At 41.9% G+C, this 21,362-nt stretch overlaps 1 protein-coding gene across 1 annotated transcript in view; it reads left to right on the forward strand.

The window, feature by feature from the left end:
- Nucleotides 1–5,561: 5,561 nt before the first annotated feature.
- Nucleotides 5,562–21,362, forward strand: part of ERO1B (endoplasmic reticulum oxidoreductase 1 beta) — an 81,942-nt gene continuing 66,141 nt past the window's right edge. The window contains exons 1-3 of the mRNA XM_074988647.1: nucleotides 5,562–5,860; nucleotides 10,999–11,118; nucleotides 19,655–19,738. Coding sequence (XP_074844748.1) covers nucleotides 5,765–5,860; nucleotides 10,999–11,118; nucleotides 19,655–19,738 — 300 coding nt within the window. The 5' untranslated portion in view covers nucleotides 5,562–5,764. The remainder of the gene's footprint in view (nucleotides 5,861–10,998; nucleotides 11,119–19,654; nucleotides 19,739–21,362) is intronic.

A 21,362-nucleotide genomic window follows, 5' to 3' on the forward strand; every position in this document is an offset into this window, starting at 1 on the left:
TTTAGTCATTTCACTGCTCTACTTCCTCCTTTGAAATATCAGTCTCGCTCTTGATGCTCAGTGGAGATATCTCTTTCAGTTCTTCAATCAGTCTCTTTGAGACACTTGGGTCCAACTGTGCTTTGTATAGATCAGTGCAATAGCTTGTCCATCACTGCATAAGCTTCTCCTTGTTCATGAGCACCTCTTCATTCTCATCTTTGATCACCATCCGCTTTGGCTGCCACTTCCTATTAATATTCCTAATCCTCTTATATACTTCTCTGGTCTTACATTTGCCATAATACCTCTCTATATCTTCACACCGCTCTCTTAGCATTTCGCCTTATCCTTTCTGGACACTTTCCTTACCTCACTGTGTTTCACCTTACATTGATGTTCAGCCCTCTCGGAAACATCCCTTCTGATCTTCAGTGCTCTCTTATCTTTGACCCACTTCAGTGTTTCCTGCTGTCACTTCTTACTGATCTTCTCTTCTTCTGGAATAGTCTGCCCAATTGACTCTTCTATTGCCATGGCTGTCCCTTTGACTCTCTTATCTATGTCTTTCTCTGTTGTTGCATTGCTAATCTCCTCTTCGAGTGCTGCTCTGTGTGCATTCCCTATTTCTTCCTTGCCTAGCCATGGCACGTCTCTTCTCTTCTTAAACTGTGTCTTACACTTTCTATTCAGTTTAGCTTGATGTCTGCAATCACTAGACGGTGCTCCTTGGAAAATTTGGCACTGCTGTACTGATATTACCCATCTTCTTATCAAAATCATATCTATCATGTTCTTGGACTTCCTGTCATTCGATCACCATGTCCACTCCCTAGAGTCCTTTTATTGGAATCTCATGTTGCAGATTACTATCTCATGCTCCACAGCAAACTCTAGTAGTTTCTCACCTCGTTTGTTTTTTTCTCCATATCCAAATCTTCCCATGACTCTCTCCCAACCTTTATCTGTTCTGATCTTTGCTTTCCAATCTTCTCCAATGAACAACACATTTGTCTTTAGTATCTCCTCCAGTGTCTTTGTCAAGTCTTTATAGAATAGCTCCATCTCTTCCTCTGTACTGTACGATGTGGGTGCATACACCTGTATGACAAACAGGGAAGAACTAGTAGAAGAAATAGAAGTGGGAGGGAACCTGGGCTGCAGCGATCATGAGATCGTAGATTTCAGGATCTGGACAAAAGTAAGAAAGGTGAGCAGTAACATACAGACCCTTGATTTCAGAAGAGCAGACCAACTCCCTGAGAGACCGGATGAGCAGGATCCTTTGGGAAACGAAGATGAAGGGGAAAAGAGTTGAAGAGAACTGGCAGTATTTTAAAGAAGTCTTACCGAAGGCACAGGAACAAACCATCCCGCTGCATAGTAAGAAATGCAAACATGGTAGGCAACCAGCTTGGCTTAACAGGGAAATACTTAGTCAGCTTAAATTCAAAAAGGATGCATACAAGAAATGGAAACGTGGACAGCTGACTAAGGAGGAGTATAAACATAAGGCTGGAGAATGCCAGGCAGTAATCAGGAAAGCGAAAGCACAATTGGAACTGCAGCTGGCAAGGGATGTGAGAGTAACAAGAAGGTTTTCTACAGGCATGGGAACAAGAAACAGGGAATCAGAGAAGGTGTGGGGCCATTACTGGATGAGGGAGGTAACCTAGTGACAGATGATGTAGGAAAAGCTGAAGTACTCAATGCTTTTTTTGCCTCAGTCTTCACGGACAAAGTCAACTTCCCCATGATGGTCCTAGACAATGCAGTATGGGAAAGTGGAGGGCAGCCATCTGTGGGGAAAGAACAAGTTCTGAACTACCTAGAAAAACTAGATGTGCACAACTCCATGGGTCTGTATTTAATGCACCCAAGGGTACTGAGGGAATTGGCAGAGGTTATTGCTGAATCTTTGGCCATTATCCTTGAAGACTCTTGGAGATTGGGGAGTACCGGATGACTGGAAGAAGGCAAACGTAGTGCCAGTCTTTAGAAAAGGAAAGGAGGACAATCCAGGGAACTATAGACCTGTCAGCCTTACCTCAGTCACTGGGAAAATAATGGAGGGGATCCTCAAGGAATCCGTTTTGGAGCACTTGGAAGAGGGGAAAGTGATCAAAAGTAGCCAACATGGATTCACCAGGGGCAAGTCCTGCCTCACCAATCTGATTAGCTTCTATGACAAGGTAACAAGCTCTGTGGACATGGGAAAGTCAGTGGATGTGATATACTTTGATTTCAGCAAGGCTTTTGATACGGTCTCCCACAACATTCCTGTCCATAAGTTAAGGAAATATGGATTGGATCCTTGGAGTATAAGATAGATAGAAAGCTGGCTTGATGGTCAGGCCCAACGGGTAGTGGTCAATGGCTCAATATCTGGATGGTGGCCTGTTTCCAGCGGAGTGCCGCAAGGGTCAGTTCTGTGGCCTGTGTTATTCAACATCTTTATTAATGACCTGGATGAGGGACTGGATTGCACCCTCAGCAAGTTTGCGGATGACACAAAACTAGGGGGAGAGGTAGATTCATTGGAGGGTAGAGAGAGAATCCAGAGGGATCTGGATAAATTGGAGGACTGCGCCAAAAGAAATCTGATGCGGTTCAACAAGGAGAAGTGTAGAGTCCTGCACCTGGGGCGGAAGAATCCCAAGCATTGTTACAGGCTGGGGACTGACTGGCTCAGCAGCAGTACGATGGAAAGGGACCTTGGGGTTATGGTGGATGAATGGCTGGATATGAGTAAACAGTGTGCCCTTGTAGCCAAGAAGGCTAACAGCATACTAGGGTGCATTAGGAGGAGCATTTCGAGCCGATCTAGAGAAGTAATTATCCCTCTCTATTCTGCACTGGCGAGGCCACATCTGGAATATTGTGTCCAGTTTTGGGCCCCCCAGTATAGAAAGGACGTGGATTTGCTGGAGCCGGTTCAGCAAAGGGGAACAAAAATGATTAAGGGTCTGGAGCACAAGACCTATGAGGATAGGCTGATAGGTTTGGGCTTGTTTAGTTTACAGAAGAGAAGACTTAGAGGTGATTTAATAGCAGCCTTCAGCTTCCTGAAGGGGAGCTCTAAAAAGGAGGGTGAGAAACTGTTCTCAGTGGTGTCAGATGGCAGAACAAGGAGTAATGGTCTGAAGTTGAAGAGGGAGAGGTGTAGGTTAGATATTAGGAAAAACTACTTCACCAGGCGGGTGGTGAAGCATTGGAATGCGTTACCTAGAGAGGTGGTGGATTCTCCATCCCTTGAGGTTTTTAAGTCCCGGCTGGACAAGATCCTGGCTGGGATAACTTAGTGGGGGTTGATCCTGGTTGAAGCAGGGGGCTGGACTAGATGACCTCCTGAGGTCCCTTCCAGCCCTGTGATTCTGTGACAGAGATGTTGAACGGTTTTGCTTTGAATTTCTCTATCACCATTCTTGCACTCACCAGTTGTATGCTAATGATGCTCCTCTAGCTCTTTTGCTAAGAAGGAATCTGACTCCCGCCTCATGCTTCGTTTTGTTCCCTGACCAAATGACTTTGCAACCACACATCTCCCCAATGCCATCCAACACATCTCTATCAGTCCAAGCATATTGCACCGGTATCTCTCCATCTCCTTCCAAAGCAGATCTAATTTTCCAAAAACAACAAGATGTCCTGTGGCACCTTATAGACCAACAGATATTTTGGAGCATAAGCTTTTGTGGGCAAGGACCCACTTCATCAGATGCTAATTTTCCATTCGCCCACAGTGTTTGGATGTTCCATGTTCCAATAGACAGCATATGTGTTAGTTGTAATTTTCTTTCAGTAGCCAACTTATCGACCCAACCCCGACTGCTCGATGTGTGTTGCAGACCTTGTTTATCTGGGCCATGTCCGAGCCGGCATCTTTTATCATTTAGTCATACTGGCATTGGATTTCATTCGTATTGTTGTTTCGCCCTCAGCGCACTGTCACTCATCTGACCAACCCTCCTCCTTTATCCAGGCTTGGGACTGGCATGGAACTCCTGGTTGTTTCATGGCAGAGCTAACTTTAACACATGCTTTTCATTATTTAACAGTGGTGGTAAATGCAAAGAGTTAGTCTTTAAATATACTTTCTATTTCAATAATATCTTATCTCCAATGCTCTCTAGGAAACTGCACAGCACATTAGCAGATAACTGAGGCTGTGCTCTGTTAATAAATGTTACATGGAGGGGACACGTAATAAATCTCAATACATGACATTATTATATTATTGTATTTTATATGTTAATTTTCTATGTAATTAGTAAGCATGAGGGAAGCTGACTTATTTATGATAACAAGCAATTTTTGATCACTGAGGTGTGCATAATAGAGGTTGTATTGTATAACCATGTTGCAGAAGACAGACAGAGTAAGTCAGAGGTTTGCCACCAAAAATATCAAGATGAGCCTTTTCTTCCAATTTGGTAAAAAAAACTCAGTAATTCAAGAGCTACAATGCATGTGAATACAAAACAGTTCTTCACAATGTCAAACCATATTTTGTAACTCCTATTTTAAAAGCAGTGCACACTCAGTGATTTGTAATATGATATATGATTACTGCAGGACCTTCTCAAATGTTTACCATCTTCTATTTCCTCACACTTTACAGTAACAGAGAGAAAGCCGTGCTAGTCTATATACTATCAAAACAAAAAAGCAGTCCAGTAGCACTTTAAAGACTAACAAAATAATTTATGTGTGTGTTTGTACCACTGTTTTCCTGACTTTTACTCCCAAACCTTCTCTCTCTACGGAGGATGCTAAAGGGAGCTATCCAATATTTCAAGATCACCCTTTGTTTCCTATTTAGATATGAGTTCATTTTCGGGCTTTTAGGCTTTTGTTGTCTAACAAAAATAATCATTTTTTTAAACTTTGCAGTTATAGCATGGGGAGCCACAAAGAAGTCTAGTTGCAGAACTCGGCCCACTCAACAAATCACTTTCAGAGAAGAACAGAGAATTCAGAGGTCCTCCTCACACCCGTACCGACGTCTCAGCATTAGATGGCGTTGCCATCGCCATGGTAGCCTCCTGCAACTGTCAAAACGGCACTATTTTAATTTTATTATCAATTTTTCCATTTTCAAAATTATATTTTCCTGCGTGGCAGTACGAAAGGGAGCCCTCCCCCAACGAACCAGGGAAACTGACCGCACGGTAAAGAGCCACTGCGGCGCTTCCTCCTGCCCCCCGCCGCCCCCACAGGCCGTGCGCCGAGCGCAGAACACAGAGGCGCCAACTACACCCGTCAGCCGTGCAGCGCCTTCGCACAGAAAGCCCGCGCGCACCCCTCCAGCCTCTAACGCTGTGGCGGCTGTAGCAAAGAGGGCGGGGAAGGAGGCTCTGGGCAACGCTAGCCGAGCCGAGCCCCGCCCAGCGGCGCCCCGCCCCCACTCCCAGTAACAGCTACTAAATCGCCTCTTCTTGTTTTGGAGGTGCGCGTGGTTGTCCCTGATTGGCTGCCGCTCAAGGCCCCGCCTTCTGTGGTTGCAGCCCTCAAAGCGGGTTGGGAAGGGCAGTCGGTTGGACTTTAAGTCCCAGGGTGCTTTGGGCGGCGGTTGCGCGAGGCGGGGTGGGGGGGAGTGAGCCGGCGCGCGCTTGAGGTGAGAGTGGTGGCGCTGGCACCGGCGCCTGATAGGTGTCCGGCGGAGGCAGCGCGGAGAGCGTCGGCAGGTACCTGTTCGCCCGCGTCCCTCCCTCGCCCAGTGTCGAGCCGGTGGCCGTGGAGCGGGGCGAGCCCTCCCCCTGTGGCAGGGCCAGGGGGAAGCAGCATGAGCCGCGGCGTCGCCCGACGAAGAGCGGTGGGGACAGGGCTGGCGCTGCGGCTCTTGTTGCTGGGCAGCATCTGGACTCCCGCGGAGGCCCAGGTGAGAGACGGGGACCGGAGAGGAGCTCTGGTGAAACGACGGTGGCTGCTTGTGTCGGGGCAGGGAGGCGCTGCGGGCTTTGCTCCCGCGGCAAGGTGACGGCTCACGTGTGGGCAGCCTTTTCCGCCCTCGGGGCTGCCAAGACTCTGAGCTTGCTGCTGCTGCTGCTGCTGGGGGGCTGCTCGGAAGGACCCCGAATCATGGCTCTTTACGCTGCCTGCCTCCTGCTGAGTGAGATGTATGGAGATTTCACTGGGGAGGTGTTTTGGTTGCATCGGCTATCAGTAGCCAAGCTGCTGTTGAATGTAGCTGACTTGTAAACGTGCCCGGGGGCCGTATGATTAGGGTATGATTATATGAAAAGGCGAATGTTCAGAGAGGTTCTCTGTTACCGGATACAGTCGGATTGTATGCAAAGTTTCAGACTTTAAACGCGTTAAGTAGGAAGCAGTGCTTTATATACATATATGTAGATTTCATCCTAAACAATCGCAAAGTGCTCCACAGGTCATGGGTGGTATCATACCATTCATTTTTGAGCAAAATTGATTTATTTAGAAAGTCTGTGAGAAGTGACGGTCTCTTGGTAGTAAGAGAGATGAGTTATATGCCTGCCTTTATTACTGATTGCTCTGGGGTGGTGTTGGACATTATAACGTGTACAGCTGAAGTTAATAATGCTTACCTCTCCTTTGGAATTGTTTTAAGAAATTGAGAACTTCATCTGCCAAGAATATACTATGGGATTAAAGTGGAGAGTCTCTTAGATATGTAACGGAGAGAAAGCCATGCTAGTCTATATACTATCAAAACAAAAAAGGAAAAAGAATATGGATTTTTAAAAAAAAAAAATATGTATTTGTGTCAGATAAATACAAGATAGCAGCTCTGAGGTGGTAAGGGTGGGGGCTGTGGCGGGTGCAGGGCTAGATGAAACTTTGGCAAAAGAGACTAGGGAAAACTTTTAGGAATTACGAACAGGCACACAGAGCAAGCAGTTTTCATTGTCTCTTGGTTGATTTTAAATATATCTTTTCATTCTGTGAAACCTGCCCTCTGGTAAGTGACCATCCAAGCGACTGTCAATAAATCACATGCTGAGTATAGATAACCATTTATTTAAGTGAAAGTGAAACAGTCATACTAGATAAATTTGGGTTAGGAAATAAGGCTTACATCTTTAAGTGAGAGTGATAACTGGAACAAGCTACCTGGAAAAAGGGTGAATTCTTACTGATGTCCTCAAACTACAGTTAACATTGAATGCCTTTCAGAAAAGTTATGCTTTAGTCAAACGTGATTTAATGGACTCCATTTGGTGGTAATTGGATGAAATTTTCAATGGCCTGTGATAGAGAGGAGGTCCTAGTAGATAATCTCATTGTTCCTTTTGGCCTTAAACTCCATGGCTGTGTATACACTACATGATCTATTGACAGAGTCCAACAGGTAACTTCTAAGTCCCAGGGTGCTTTGCGGAGCAGGATCACGGCTACACGTGAAAGTGGATCATTCTGTTGATCTGCTCTACCTGGCTGCTGTCTTGACAGAATGGCCATCTGGAAGTACAGCAGACAGGACTGTCTGGTGACCCAGAAGCCCTTTCTGTCGACAAAAGGGCCCCTGGAGCTTCCACGTGCCTTTTTTGTTGACAGATTCTGTTGAGAACGGCATTCTGCTTCATGGGGGAAGAGGTCAAAAGAATGCATTTTTAGTGTGGAGACTGCAAGTTTTGGCAACAAAATTCTACTGTAGAAGTAGCTCATGAATCTATGAAAACTGTATTGGAAACTTAATGGAATACATTGAATCATCCATATCCAGATTAAATTGCCTTTAAAACATGGTTTTGGGGGTGGGGTATTTTGTTTTGTGTTTGGCTTTGCTGGTAGCCCTGAAAGCTGTCATAAAAAATGTGACAGCAAGTTTCATTGTATATGTTTCTTTCTTAAGCTGTGAGAGAGATCGAGTGCTTTAATAAAGGGTTTATGTATTTGTAGCTGTGGTTCAAATTCTACATTACGCTTGTTCTCTCATTTTGCATATTCTACACAACGATAAAATTTCAAGGAACAAAACAAGATGTCCCAGTTGGTTTTGTAATGGGGATGTATACTTGAGCATGTAGTGAGCCGGTGTGGCCTCCAGCTGACTCAGAGGCAGAGGAGGCTGCGCAGAAGCCCTGGTGGGCAGGCCTGGAGCCAGAACACCAGGGGCCCGCCCCTCAGAGGGCGGGGCCTAGAGCCAGAAGGGCCAAGGGCAGAGCTTGGGACCCATTAAAGCCTGGGCCTCAAGGCAGGGAGGTAGCACCTTTGCGAGCTTCCAGATGCCAGGGGCAGAGTGCCCACTGTCGCCCGGCTGGCCGGGAGGAGCAAGCCCCCAGCAGCCCAGACCAGCCAGGACAGCTACGGATCCGGATGCCCTAGGGGACCTACCCAGACTTCCCAGATCTGCCAGGACCCTCATGCCAGTGGAGGGACCCCCTCCTTGGAGGAAACCCCAGGCCCAGCCAGACAAGTGGGGGCTAGCAACCATGAGGCCCCAGGAGTGGCCTTCTACGGAGTTCCAGCAGACCCCTGCAGCCCCCAGGCCCAGGATCGCCTCAGACCCACCGTGCTACCGCCGCTGGACTCTCCCAACGATGTGGAGATGACCAACTGGCCGGAGCCCCCAAAGGTAGATGATTTGGAGGGGGCTGACCCCGCGGGACCCCCTGACCAGATGGACTGGGACCTTTCCCTGATGGAGGTGGAGGTAGGAAGCGGCCTGGGGAACGCTGCACCAGAACCCATGGGGTTGCGGCCTGGATCCTCACCGCTGTGGTCATGTGTAAGCGACCCCCAGGGCCCCAGGCTGGGTCACAGTGGTGTGGGAGGACCTGCGACCGCCTACCCCCTCCCCGATGGGGTAAACCCTTGCTGGGCTTGTTCCCCAACCCTAGTGCTGTTGCCCCGCCCTGAACTGAGGGCTGGGCTTTCCAGGACGGCGCCTGTGACTGCAGTTCCTCCTGGAGCTAAAGGCTGACCCTGGACTGTTTGACTGGCCACGGCCCCGCCCCAGCCTTTAAGGTGGGGCCCTCCAGTTGTGGGCTGGCTGACCGCCTACTCTTAAAGGGGACAAAGCCCTGGGACGGCCAGACCCAGGGCAAGCGGTAGAGGCCTGTGCCTCCCAGAGGGGCACGGCCATAGCACCCGGGCGCCTACAGAGCAGTTAAAATACATCCCACCTGATAGCACACTTTTAAGGTTGTCTGTTTTTTTTAAATGTTACTGCATCAGGTATTCTATTCAAAGCTTGTATGTTTCAAAACATAATCTAAATAGAAATGTTACTACAAATTCCATATTTTAAATGTAACTTGTAACTTATGCTTGTAACTTATGCTTAAACATACCTTTTTTTTAATATAAAAGGTTGACCATTTTGTAGTGAGTGAACAGGTTGGAGAATTAACAGTTGATAGGCTATGTGAGCTATCACACAGAGCAATAATTTTAACTGACACTAGACTGATATAATAATTTTCATTGATACTAGAAAAATACGTTTTATGGGTTAGCCACTTTTGATTCATGTTATGAAAAATGTTAAAATTTAATACATTAGTGTTTTTCAATTTGTATCTATAGTAAGGCAGTGAGGGAATTGCATACATTGTGATTATATTTTATTGGTCTGTTTGTCACTTCCTTAAACATACTTACGTGTAACAGTTGTAAGTGCAAAGTTAATATTAGAATTAATAATTTTAAGCACCTTGGTACATTATCTAGAAATATCTCATTCTTCCCCTTCGTCATTTGTCTATATAAAACCGAGCTTTGCTAAGTTTTCTAAGGTCACTACTGGAATATTTGAGATATTGTTGGTGCAATTTTTGTAAAGGGACTCTCTTAAAATTTCTAAATTAGTGCTGGAAATGTTTCCATTAAGCAGTTAAGTTTCACATCAAAGTCCCTTCCTCCAAAACAAGAAATCCTACTTTTATTGAAAGTAGAAGTACTGTTATGAGAAGAAAAATGTTATGAACCAAATCCAGTGTTGGTATAAATTGACACAACTCCATTAAAATAATCGAAGGTATGATAACTTATGCCAAGGTAGCATGTGGCTCTAAGTAGGTTAGTTTCATTGTCAGAGATTTGGGGTGGGGACAGCATGAATAATTTAAATATTTGTTCTAATGTTTTAACATATGGGACCTTTTTAAAATATAATTTTTCTCTGATAATGTAGTAAAGAGGGTGGAATTATTTCCAGACATAGATTCAAATGCTAATAGAGATGATGCAGATACCTGTTTATATTTAACTTCATGAATAGTGTACTTTGAAGTGAGATAAAACTGAGTGTGGAGTCCATGCTAATAGAACAGCTCTTGTTAATTTTAATGAGTAGCTTGAATTTCCTTAGTCAGTTGCGTTGGTTTTTAATGAACAAATGTTGTATCACCTTCCAGTCTTGTGCTTTAATTCACAATATGGGCCACTAAAGCATCTTCATAGCATATTTTCATACAATGAAAACAAATTAAGAGTGGTTGTTGCATCAGCTGGTTTCACCAAGTCACCAATTCCTAACAAAACTAAGTAGTTGATGATGCATCAGTATAATACAAGTATCAGAGAGGTAGGCATGTTACTCTGTAGCTTCAAGAACAAGTAGTCTTGTGGCACCTTATAGACTAACAGATATTTTGGAGCATAAGCTTTCATGGGCAAAGACCCATTTGAGTGGAGGGGGGTGGTTTCAGATGGGTATTTAAAGAGTGGGGTCCCAGTAAGAGGGAGGGCCAGAGCTGACAAGGGAGTATCAACAGTTGATACTGGGCCATTTTCACCTTGTCAGCTCTGGCCCTTCCTCTTACTGGGACCCCACTCTTTAAATACCCCTCTCCCACTCATGCATCTGATGAAGCATGTCTTTGCCCACAAAAGCTTATTCTCCAAAATATCTGTTAGTCTATAAGGAGCCACAAGACTTCTTGTTGTTCTCAATATAATAGTTATCTTAACTCCCCTTCCACCTTTATTAAGGAAGAATTTTCTAATTTGGGGGTGGGGATTGATTTGTTTATCTAACAATATTTTTACTACCTTGAATCTTGGTTAGTAAAGCAATAAATTTGTTTCTCATAGCTATCTGGAGTGTTGGATGACTGCTTGTGTGATATAGAAAGCATAGATGACTTCAATACTTACAAGATCTTCCCAAAAATACAGAAACTGCAAGAGCGAGACTACTTCAGATATTACAAGGTACAGTAAGAATGGCACTTTTGTACATAGCTAACTGAAAATCTACATAGTAGGTGGTGGTCTAGAGACTAACTTCATCTGATCATTTTTTTCCTGAAATCTGATCCATTTTCGTAGCAACTCTAAACTCCTTTTAATCACTTAATAGTGTTTAATTTTTTTGGTTTAAAATTATACTAGTCTGAGCTCTGGTATATGCCACTAGTACATGGTTTAACACAACAGGAAAAACACTAAAACTGTAGTTCAGAGAACAAGTGATGGTTTTACAGTTGAATATTTTTGAATATATATGTCTAGAAACTGAACTGGCACACCCACTTTCCCATAGTTGACAGCGCTTAAAACTCACAGTATGATCATCTCACCTGACCATGCTGTCCAGGTAACTGATAGAAGTAGAAACCCGTATGCTTTTATTCCTTTTGAAAACAGATAGAATCTTAATTTTCAAATTGTATAAAGTATTAGTTTCTGACTGTAGTAGCTCATGAGACATTTGCTTCCATAATCAAAATAAGGTTTCGATGCATGAGCATAACCTGTGTTGTTGCGTATCTTGCACATATTTGTTGTGGGAGAAGCTTCTACTCCAGAAGAAGGAACCAGAGTATTAAGAAGCAAATTTGAGTCTCCTATTACTACTAGTACTACTGCTGTTGTAGCAGGGATGTAGACAACATTTTTTTTATTTGGTGGAGGTAAAATGAAATATTGACATAGCTGTTCCTCACCTGTAATGAGTAGTTTTGTACCCTGTCTGAATTTGTCCCCTTGCAATAAGAGTGAGGTACACAAGTTTTTCTGTTCAATGAATATAGGAACAAATGAATTTTGATGCATTCTCTAAATTTGGAAGAAGGGTTTAAAGTCTGCAGTTGTCTAAGTCCAGACATAGGCAGTTCTAATTTCTATGTTCAAGAGGAGCTAGTTATGCACAATTAGGTAGTGAAAATGGAACTGTTTTAGTATGTACACTAAATAATAAACTGTACATTCATCCCTCGTTTAAATGAGTACTTTATTTAGGAGTATTTGCTTAAACGAGGGACACACATACCTACCTTTCGCTCATTGGATGAGTGAACAACCTACCCGCCGGCTAATACAAGACTTACCCCCCACCCCTTGCTGCTCCAACCCGCCGCAGCCTGACCCCCTCCGCTGGCCCCTCACACACCAAACTGCCACAATTTAACCCCCCCCCCCCACCAGACTTGCGCACCCGAACCGCTGCAGTCTGACCCCGCTGGTTCCCGCACACCTGTACTGCTGAAATTTAAATCCTTCCACCAGCCCCACACACCTAAACCCTCCCACCGGCCCCTCAGACCCAACCTGCAGCAGCCTGAACCCCACCTCCTGATGGCCCTGTAGGTGCAATGCCCCACCCAATGCCCCTCCTTCCCATTCATGTCCCCAAACTGTTCCCAGCCTTTAACCCCCCACAACCCCAGGTTCATTTACTTTTCAAAAGCAGTGCTAGCTGCTGCCACTCTGAGCTCTTGGAACCAATCAGATTTTTACACATATTTTAATAGGAATTTAGTGTCCCTGTTACCAGTTTTATCTATGAGCAAAAAGGAATCAATTGTGCTCATATAGTGAGAGATGAGTGCAATTTATTGTGGTGCGTTTGGTGAGAGTAACAAAAGTAGAACAAAAAGTAAATCTAAAAAAACCTAAAAGTAACTGTCTGATAGGCCCTCAACTGGCTGCAGAGTTTTCTATGTAGCACTTTAGCCCACACCAGAGAGTCATGTACTAGTGTCATGCTCTGCCTAGTTTAGGAGAACTCTCTTAGCATGTACTAAAGACATTCTCAGGTTTCACATGAGCCAGTTAGTGTGCACTCATATTTGCAATTCTCTGTGCAGATTAACTCATAAGGACAGCCATACTGGGTCAGATCAAAGGTCTGTCTAGCCCAGTATGCCTTCTTCCAACAATGGCCCATGCCGGATACCTCAGAGAGAGTGAACAGAACAGATAGTAATCAAGTTATCACTACTGTCCTCCATTTCCAGCCTCTGACAAGCAGAGGCTAGGGACACTGTTCCTACCCATCCTGACTAATAGCCATTGATGGATGTAACCTTCATGAATTTATCTAGTTTTTTTTCTAGAGTCATTAATTCATTTTTACGAGCTTGTAACAGTATGGGTAGCATGTTTGTGATTGTAACTGTTTTTAAGTGAGAATTTTAGTATTGATTTAAGGTACAAAAAAATCCAATTTTTATTATGTTGTTATCCACCCTGTTAATTAAGTAACAGAGAAGTAGCTATGTTAGTTTGTACTCCAACAAAACAAAGCAGCAGGAATGCAGCACTTTAAAGACTAACAAGATGACTTATTTGGTGATGAGCTTTCCTGGGACAGACCCACTTGTTCAGATCAGTTTCATTTCCAACACAGACTGACATATGTGCAAAGGACCAAAAAGAAAAAAAAATAGCAGTAAAAACTGACAAATCAAATAGGATAGAAAGAAGAGTGTGAGAGGTTGTGGGGGAGTGTTAATTGTGCTGTCTGAGATAATTAGGAGCATCAAAGGAAGGGAAGTAGTCCTTGTAGTGCATGAGGTAGTTGATCTCTGTTCCAACAATGTGCTGCCACTATGTACATTGGACAGACTGGGCAAAATCTTTGCCAAAGAATAAATGGACACAGAGCAGACATCACTGACAGGCTTATGCATATAGAGTTTCTTGAACACTTTAATGGAAACAAAATAAACAGTGAAGTAACACTTTAAAGACTAACAAAATAATTAACTAGGTGAGCTTTCATGGGACAGACCCACTTCTTCAGACCATAGCCATACCAGAACAGACTCCATATTTAAGGCACAGAGAACCAAAAACATAATCAAGGTTGACAAATCAGAAAAAATTATCAAGACGAGCAAATCAGAGAGGGGAGGGGCAGAAGGGGGTGGGGGCGAGGTCAAGAATTAGATTAAGCCAAGTGTGCAAAAGAGCCCCTATAATGACCCAGAAAATCCACATCTCAGTTCAAACCATGTGTTAATGTGTTGAATTTGAATATAAAATAGTTCAGCAGCCTCTTTGCAGACTGTTGTGATAATTCCTCTTCATTAAAACACAGACTTTTAAGTCTTTAACAGAAAAGTTAAAAGTCCGCGTTTGTAATGAAGAGGAATTCTAATTCTTGATTTCCTCCCCCTGCCCCTCTACTCTCTGATTTGCTCACCTTGATGATTTTTTTTCTGATTTGTCTACCTTGATTACTGTTATTGGTTCTCTGTGCCTTAAATATTGGCTATGGTCTGAAGAAGTGGGTCTGCCCCACAAAAACTTACCTAATAAATTATTTTGTTTAGTCTTTCAAGTGCTACTTGACTGCTTTTTTGTTTTGATAGTATGTAGACTAGCACGGCTTTCTTTCTGTTACAATTTAATTGAGTGGACCATTCTGTTAAAGACCTGAGAATCTGTGTCCTGAAACAGAATTTAACAGACTAGTGCATGAAATTTCTGAGTTAAGCGTACGTATTCAAATTTGACACATTAACTCATGGTATGAACAGAGACATCAGCTACCTCATGCATTACAAGGACTGTTTCCCTTCCTTTGATGCTCTTAATTATCTCAGTATGCATCTGATGAAGTGAGTGTGTGCTCATGAAACCTCATGCTCAAAACTTTTCTGTTAGTCTATATAAGGTGCCACAGAACCCTTCGTTGCTGTTAATTATCTCAGACAGGACAATTAACATACCCCTCCCACTGCTCTCCCCCTTCCTTCTATCCAGTTGATTTGTTAGTTCTTACTGCATTTTTTTTTTCCTTTTGGTCCTCTGTACATATATATGTCCGTCTGTATTGGAAATGAAATTGTTTTGAAGAGGTGGATCTGTCCCATGAAAGCTCATCACCAGATAAATCATTTTGTTCGTCTTTAAAGTGCTACATTTCTGTTGCTTTGTCCTGTTAATCAAGTCATTTTACTAACTAAATGTGTTTTGCCCTTCTGTAGTTGGTATTGCAAGTATTAGCAGTTGACCTGACCTCAGAATCCTCTAGGGATACATCTACACTTCAATAAAAGACCTGTGGCACAACCACAGCTGGTCCAGGTCAGCTGACCTAGATTTGCAGGGCTTCGGCCGCATGGCTGAAAATGTAGTGTAGCTTCTTGAGCTGAAGACGAGTCTCCTGGTTCCTGTTGAGGGAGGAAGGTCTTGGCAACTCGGCTTCAGCCCAAGACAAAAAGTGTATGTTGTAAGTATTAGCCCTGCAGCCTGAACTTGATGAGCCTGTCTGCTGATCCTGTTTCGGAGATTTAGTGCTGTGGGGTTTTTTATTGCAGTGTAGACATCTCTGTAGAGGGTAGAAACTGGAAGCAGTGAGAAATTTTGTGGGAGGTTGAGCTACCTAGATAACTCTCATCTTTGAGAATCTTCTCTGTGATTCCTTAAAGGTAATTCGTGCTTTTTTTTTTTTTTTCCCCAAATGATTTATCAGAAGGCCTGAATTAATGAGGAGTGTCCTATGATCTTCCCTGAGTTTGCTGCTGCAGAATTGATTGGAAATGGATGGGAGCTTTTTCAGCCTTTAGTTAAAGGAGAACTGAGTCTTCAACAAATGTTTGTTTTTTTTGTTTTGTTTTTTTTTCCCTACAATTGCTACTCAGGCCTTTTGAGTTTGTTTTTGAACACTAACCAAAAATCACCTGTTGAAGCAGAAAGAAAAGTTATTTACAATGGCAGTGTAAGGCAGGATAAACCTTTGACCTCCTTTTTGCCTTATGGAAGGGAAAACATTAAATATCTAACTTGATTTCATTTTAAGACTTGTAGATGAAAGGCACTATTGTAGTTTCTGACATCTTTTTGAAGTTCTGCGCTTAAGGCTAATGGCTAGCTATGTTGTAATTTGCAGCTGGTCACAGAAGTATAATAGACCATAACATTACTGAAGGGGGGGAAAATTGAATATAAACATGTATAGTTAGCTATCTTTCTGCTTATTAGGGCAATTGAAAATTTTGTTGGGGATGATGACCAAAAGCATCTGATCGTCTTCAGTTTTCACTGCTTCAGTTCACTCAATTGCTTTTAAAACAAATTGAGTTAATCCAGATAAATTATTACTTAATGTAACTTTTTTTTTAAATTTGAAAGAAACAAATGTCACTGAGAACCAAGTCGAGATGCTTTGTGTAAGCAGTACATCAGAGTTAAGGGTAGCACGTCTGTCTGATAGCGTCACTTGTTTTTTGGGATCACAGAATCATAGGGCTGGAAGGGACCTCGAGGTCATCTAGTCCAGCCCCCTGCTTCAAGCAGGATCAACCCCCACTAAGTCATCCCAGCCAGGACCTTGTCAAGTCAATCAGGACAGAACATTGCTAATTCTCAATTTGCTATATATTAAACAAGTCAAGAGTCTTGCTTTACTTTTGAAATTTGCTAGTTTTGTAATGAGAGCTAATTACTGAGTTCTTGTTTAAACTAGTGATACTTGAATTTTTTTTATAGTGTGCACCACCTGTCATTCCTTCATTCACAATTGCATAACAGCCCTGTGTCAACTACACTTGAGTCTGGAAGAGTAATTTTAGGCTAGTGTTTGTTGCCTATTAATGCAGTTGGTATCTGGAAACAAGAACAGCGAGTCTATATGACTAGACAATTCCCCACAGATCGGTTTGTATATATCTACACTAAATGCCCAGCTTGATGACTAATATAAGCGGTAACCTAATTAAAAATTAAAGCCTACTAGTCAAAATAATAAATTCAATTTTGTGGTTAAGTAGTCTTCAGTCTCACTGACTATTCTCTTACTAAATTGCAAACTTTTGTCTATAGTGGTTTTGCCTACACTGACAACTTTTTCAGAAATTCTCACTGTCGTAGCATTAGTGCAGTTCCTTGGTGCTTAATCATTGGAAAAAATCATTATACTTATGAGCCTCCCAACAGTATGAATGAGTAAGCTTGAAGAATTCTTCTAGGAGAGATTCAGGATTAATTTCAAATAATGAATTTTTTGAGAGTTCCATCCTAAATTAGCATAATGTCCTTTTGAGTAGGAGATGCACTATACTTTAATAAACATTGATTGAAATAATATTGTATTGTTTGCTATTCTACAGCTAAAAAAATACTTTTGAGCTGTATTGAGCCTTCTTGAGAGAAGAAACCTTTTAGTACTTGTTGCTTTTCATGGAGATTTGTATAATTCTGTTGTCTTCTCCCTTGGAGTTTAAAGTTGTTTGTTGCAAACCAGTAGTTTGTATAAAATTGATTGGACATCAGGTTTCTAGTTTCATCATTGCTCATGCAGTATCAAGCAGTGAAACTCTATCTAGAATCATTTTAGAAATGAATGTGTAGTAAATTTAAAAATGTTAAAGTATAAGATTAATACAGGTCTTTTGATGCACTAAAACACTTCTTGTCCTATTGTCTTGGCATTAATTAACACTACCTCCTTATATATGTGACTTAGGAAAGTGTTTTAGGGTCAGAGAGACTGAAAAGCAGTTTTAATTCTGAGCTTACTCTGTAGTGCATGTGTGAAATCTCAGATACACAAATCAAATACTAATATATCATCAAGGTTGGAGAAAAGAGTATTCAGAAGTTAAATTCAGTTTGAGTAGCAGTTCTGGTTCTGTCCTAGGCATGAAATTGACCTTAAATTCTCATATCTTTAAAATATCTGGATGTAGGTTCTAGCTTCAACAGATTTGCGTTAATACGAGTGCCAGTGTTTTGTTTGAAACATGGTGGAAATATGTGAGGTAGCTTGTTAAATGTTTTGATTGGAAAAGGACTTACTGGTGTGCTTAGACTTTACAGAATAATTCATCATTATGTTAAATTACATATATACCATTCTCACATCAAATATGTGTCAAGGTTTTTGATTTAAATTTCATATTGAATGTTGTTAGCAGGTAATGCCGTTTTACATAATTGAATCCGTTGGTGCATTCCAGCCAAGCACCTGAGTTTTACAAGATTTGTAGGCAGCACATTTGACAGCATGAGTGATATGGGTAAAGGACTCAGTTTCAAAGTGGTACTTTGTTGCTGTTTAACAAGATGTTCAAGTTTGAACAGAGCTGAGTCTAAATAATGTCCTAGTACGAGTGCCTTTGAGTGGTGTGTTTTAACTCAGAACATTTGTACAAACCACGTTAAAAAGCAAAATGGTAAGGTTTTAAATGTATCACATCTGAAAGTCAAATTATCACCATTTTTACTTCTAAATCTACAGGTTTTTTTTAGCTACAGGTGCTTGAAACTATCTTCTGATTTATTTTTTAAATACAGTGTTGGATTTCAAATGTCGTCTTTTTGGGGGCCTTGTCTAGGAAGCCAAATTTACTGGTATAATTACACTGCTAAATTTCTCAGCACATATAAAGTCTGGGGATTGAAGACAAAAGACTGTGAGATAAACAGAGGATAAGAGGCTAGTTTTGCTGCTAATCAGTTGGTTTAGGGGTTTTAAGCTAAATTGAAGGAAAACACTTTTGTGATTTGAATTGTTAAAATGTGTAGTAATAGATCAGATATGAACTATTCTGAATCTCTTTAGCATATTTCCATAGCACAATCCATACAGCATTTCTTTGTCATTGCACTATTTCGTACCAGACAGCAGTCATCAGAAAATGCCATTCATGTTCACCCTTCATGATATGGCCCTTCTTCACTGCCTTTCCTTACACTATAGGATGTTTCATGTGCTTTCAGAAGTGTAGCCAAGTAAAATACTGTGCTTTGGTAAATCTTTCAGAATTTCCAACTATATTTGAGTTACATCAGCTATTTGGTTAAGAAGTCATTAGTATTCTGCTGCTATTGTTTCACTGACTCATTGGGATGTGTAGTGAACTGCAGTTCTTCAGTGCGAAATCTTAAATCATTAGCATGGTTTGTTTAAACTGGTTACAGTTTTTGATTTGGTTTTATCATAGATCTGATGTATTGGTGTTGATAAAGGAATGCATATATAAAGGAATTAAAATCAAGTACTATTTGCAAGTGACAAATTGCACGTTTTTAAAGATATTTGTGGTTTGGAATGCAAAACTTCCACACCCGAAATTCACTTTTAGGAGATCAGTTATTGCTAAAAGTGATCTATATGAGTATGTGGAGAAAATGCATTTGTGAGGTCCCTGGGGTATTACAGCAACTTTGGTTGAAGGCAGTCTTAGTGAAATAGTTCATTGGTTGTCTCTCTTCACAAGAGTCAAATACTGAAAGTGGGAGGATTATCAAATCATTAGATTCCTTGCTCTCCATTCCTTAACAAAAAAGACTGTGCTGGTATGAGGAGTTCCCTAGATTTTTCAAGTATGAGAGGTAGCCATGTTAGTCTGTATCTTGGAGAACAACAAGAAGTCCTGTGGCACCTCATAGGCTAACATATATTTTGGAGCACAAGCTTTTATGGGCAAAGGTCCACTTCATCAGATGCATGAATCAAGACTTTAAAGTTCTAAATCACCTTGCTAATAACATTTCTGTTTCTGCCTTTTTTTAGGTTAATCTTAAGAGACCATGTCCATTCTGGGCTGATGATGGCCATTGCTCTATCAGAGATTGTCACGTAGAGCCTTGTCCTGAGGTATGGATCATTCTGACACATAGCCAGGCCAATTTCTTCCATGATGATCTCTTGGTGTAAACTGCTTCTACCTCCCATGCAGAGCTCCTTTTTGTTTTTTTGTTAGATTTTATATTTGTGCGCTTTATCAGGCTTTGGATCTACTGCAAACGGTAAGCTTTTCCATTTGAATAGCTTGCATGTGTATAGCTATTTCCCTCAATAGTCCTATTCAGCTCCAAAAATGAAGTTGCAGAACTGCTAACTATGGTTTAAATCCTCTTCAGTTATTTTGTAGTATGATACCAATTTTTCAAAAAGGTTGTTCTGGCAATTACACACCAGTATGTCTAACTTCCAGTACCAGCAAACTGGTTGAAACTATAGTAAAGAACAGATTTGTCAGACACAGATGAACATAATTCGTTGGGGGAGAAAAGCCAACATGATTTCTGTAAAAGGAATTGATGCCTTGCTAATCTGCTAAAATACTTTGAAGCAGCCAACAAGCATGTGGATGAGGGGGATGCAGTGAACATAATGTACTTAGATTGCCAGAAAGTCTTCGACAAGGTCCCTCTTAACTACAAGGCTCTTAAGAAAAGTAAGTTGACATGGAGTAAGAGGGAAGGTCCTCTCCTAGACTGATAACTGGTTGATAGGAAATGAAGGATAGGAATAAAGGATCCATTTTCAGAATGGAGAAAGGTAACTAGTCGTGTCCCCCAGGGGTCCATACTGGGACCAGTACTATTCAACATATCCAGAAATGATCTGGAGAAAGGGGTAAACAGTGAGGTGGCAAAATCTGTGGATGACATAACACTGCTCACGATAGTTACTTCCAAAGTAGACTGAGAGAAGCTTCAAATGGATCTCTCAGAATGAGGTGATTGGACAGCACCATGGCAGATAAATTTTAATGTTGATAGATGTAAGTAATGCACATTGGAAAACCTAATTCCAGCTACATATGTAATGTGATGGGGACTAAATTAGCTGTTGTCACTTGAGATCTTGGAGTCACCATGGATAGTTCTCTGAAAACATCCATTGAAAGTGCAGCAAGTCAAAAATACAAAGAATATTGTGAATCACTAAGAAAATTATATTGCCTCTATATAAATGCACTGTATGCCCACATCTTGAATATTATGTGTAGATGTGGTGACAGGCAGCAGAACAAGCGGGGTGGTGGTCTGAAGTTACAGCAGGAGAGGAGTAGGTGGGATATTATGAAAAACTACTTCACCAGGATGGTGTTGAGGCACCGAATGCATTGCCAAGGGATGTGGTAGAATCTCCATCCCTCGAGGTTTTTAAGTCCCGCTTGAGGTAGTCAGGGCTGGGATGACTTAGTAGGGGTTGATCCTGCTTGAGGAAGGGGGCTAGACTAGATGACGTACTGAGGTCCCTTCCAGCTCTGATTCTATGATTCTACGTGGTCACCTCATCTCAGAAAGGTATCTTGACATTGGCAAGAGTTCAGAAAGTGGCAACAAAAGTGATTAAGGCTGTGAAATGGGTACCGTATAAGGTGAGATTAATGAGATGGGACTTTTCAGCATGGAAAAGAGTAAGGGGTGCTATGAAAGAGGCCTATACAATCATGACAGGTGTGGAAAAAGCAAATAAATTATTTACT

Source organism: Carettochelys insculpta, chromosome 3, assembly GCF_033958435.1.
Source record: "Carettochelys insculpta isolate YL-2023 chromosome 3, ASM3395843v1, whole genome shotgun sequence".
Taxonomy (NCBI): Eukaryota; Metazoa; Chordata; order Testudines; family Carettochelyidae; genus Carettochelys; species Carettochelys insculpta.